Source organism: Acanthisitta chloris, unplaced genomic scaffold (assembly GCF_000695815.1).
Source record: "Acanthisitta chloris isolate BGI_N310 unplaced genomic scaffold, ASM69581v1 scaffold30142, whole genome shotgun sequence".
NCBI lineage: Eukaryota > Metazoa > Chordata > Aves > Passeriformes > Acanthisittidae > Acanthisitta > Acanthisitta chloris.
This window is the reverse complement of record NW_008660322.1, coordinates 1-2241: the sequence shown is the minus strand read 5'-3', so window position 1 is coordinate 2241 and position 2241 is coordinate 1. Positions and strand designations below refer to the sequence as shown.

Sequence of the window (2241 nt, the reverse complement as noted above, 5' to 3'; positions counted from 1 at the left end):
CCTCCTCCTCCCCTAGGGGGCTGTGGGCGGGCGCTGCAGGAGTCGCTGTCTGCGCACGTCGCCGCCGGCGGCGACGGCAGGAGCAGGGAAGGGCCGAGAGGAGCTCGGATCAGCCATCTGCTCCATGAGGCTGTTGGCACCAGCTGCATGCCAGCCCTGAGCCGCAGCCAGGGATCAGGGAGGGATCAGAGGTACTGGGGATGGGAGTGGGGTAAGGCTGTGGGAGATGGAGGAGGCAGAGCATCCCCAGAGCTGCTGTGGGTGTGTTGTCCCTTCCTCTCTTTAGCTACAGTTGTCTCTGTTCCCTCATACAGGTGGGGGAGATCCTGAGCTCTGCAGACCCCTCAGCCAAGGCCAGGCTGACCATCAGCTGTCCTGATTTTGGGGAGTGGAAGGATTCAGGTTTGGACCATCACAACCTCCAGGACTTCATCGAGCTGCGCTACAATCCAGACTGTGTCCTGCCCGAGATGGAGGGGCTGGAGGAGTTCATGGAGTACCTCTCAGAGTCCCTGGAGCCCCAGTCCCCCTTTGACCTGCTGGAACCTCCCACCATGGTGGGATTCCTCAAGCTCTCCAAGCCCTGCTGCTATATCTTCCCGGGCGGGAGAGGAGACTCTGCTTTCTTCGCCGTCAACGGCTTCAACGTCTTGGTCAACGGTGGCTCCAACCCCAAGTCATCCTTCTGGAAGCTGGTGAGGCACCTGGACCGCATCGATTCCATCCTGGTGACACATGCAGGCACAGACAGCCTGCCTGGAATCAACAGTCTGCTCCAGAGGAAACTGGCTGAGCTGGAGGAGGATCCATCCCAAAGCTCCCAGGGCAACGGCGACTGGGCCAAGAACCTCATCTCCCCCGAGCTGGGCGTCATCTTCCTCAACGCCTCCGAGAAGCTGAAGGACATTGAGGGCAACTCAAAGGTGCTGAAGAGCTGTGATGAGGCTGCCCTGACCCTGCATTACCTGGAGAAGTTGGGCATCCGTCCCAGCCTCCTGGCACGGGACAGTGGTCCCCGCGCGGAGCCCACCGTGCTCTTCCAGAAGATGGGAGTGGGACGACTGGACATGTATGTGCTCAACCCCGTGAAGGGCACCAAGGAGCTGGAGTTCCTCCTGCAGCAGTGGTCAGGAAATGGTTACCCCAAGGAGCAGGACCTGCCCCTGCAGTGTCTGACCTCTGTGTGTGTCCTGCTCGTTTGGCATCCCGTGAGTCGCTCCGAGAAGATCATCCGGGTGCTCTTCCCGGGATGTACCCCTCAGGCTCGTATCCTGGAGGGGCTGGAGAAGGTGAAGCACCTGGAGTTCCTCAAGCACCCTGTGGTCACCAAGAATGATTTGAAGGCAATGTCAGCATCTGCACCGGAGAAGCTGCTGAAGCAGAGGAGGGCGGAGAGCAAGGAGAGCCTGAAGTCAAGTTCCAAGCTCAGCCTGGTGGAAGCTGCAGCACCAGTGCCCAAGGAGAAGACTCCGAAGGTGGAGAAGAAGGAGGTGAAGGTTGGGACCAAGGAGAAGCCCAAATCCCAGGGGGAGACACCCAGGATGGGGTTGGAAGACGAGAAGGCCAAGGATGCTCGAGCCAAGCAGGACTCTGCGGTGGAGAAGGCAAAGACAGACATGAAGCTGAAGGTGAACAAGGAGAAAGCAGCGCCCAAGAAGGAGCCAATTCCCAGGAAAGAGGAGAAGAAGCCGCTGAAGAAGGATGAGGGGGCTGAGGTGAAGGCAGAGGCCAAGAAGGAGGTGAAGGTGGTGAAGAAGGAGCCGAAGGCTGAGCCACTGCGGAAGGACACGAAGGAGAGCAAGGCAGAGGCCAAGGCTCCTGCCAAGGCTCCAGCACGGAAAGCTCCGGCCCCGGAGAGCCGCAAACCCTTGGCCAAGGCTGGCAGCATCAAGAAGCCTTTGCTCAAGAAGGAGCTGGAAAAGCCCAAATCTAAAACCCCTCGGGATGCAGGTGGCAGGAAGGAACCAGGGACATCAGATGGCTCCAAGTCCTCCTCCCCCGAGGACATGCTGCTGGAGCAGGAGGCAGGGGGCAGCGGGAGGAGGAGGAAGGAGGAATCCACCGACGAAGGCATCGCCACGGCCGAGAGCGAACCGGAACCTTTGCCACTGGAAAACGGTGGGACCAGGAGACCTGGAGACTCCTCCTGCCTGGAGAACGGCCTGGAGGACCCCGAGAGTCCCCAACGCTTCCGCCAGGCGGAGAACAGCCCCCTCAGATCCGTGTGCCCCCCGTCCCCCC

At 60.5% G+C, this 2241-nt stretch overlaps 1 protein-coding gene across 1 annotated transcript in view; it reads left to right on the top strand.

The window, feature by feature from the left end:
- Positions 1-2222, top strand: part of MAP1S (microtubule-associated protein 1S) — a gene marked incomplete at both ends in the record, with an annotated part of 3288 nt that extends 1066 nt beyond the window's left edge. Inside the window, one exon of the mRNA XM_009069781.1 lies at positions 298-2222. Coding sequence (XP_009068029.1) covers positions 298-2222 — 1925 coding nt within the window. The remainder of the gene's footprint in view (positions 1-297) is intronic.
- Positions 2223-2241: the final 19 nt, after the last annotated feature.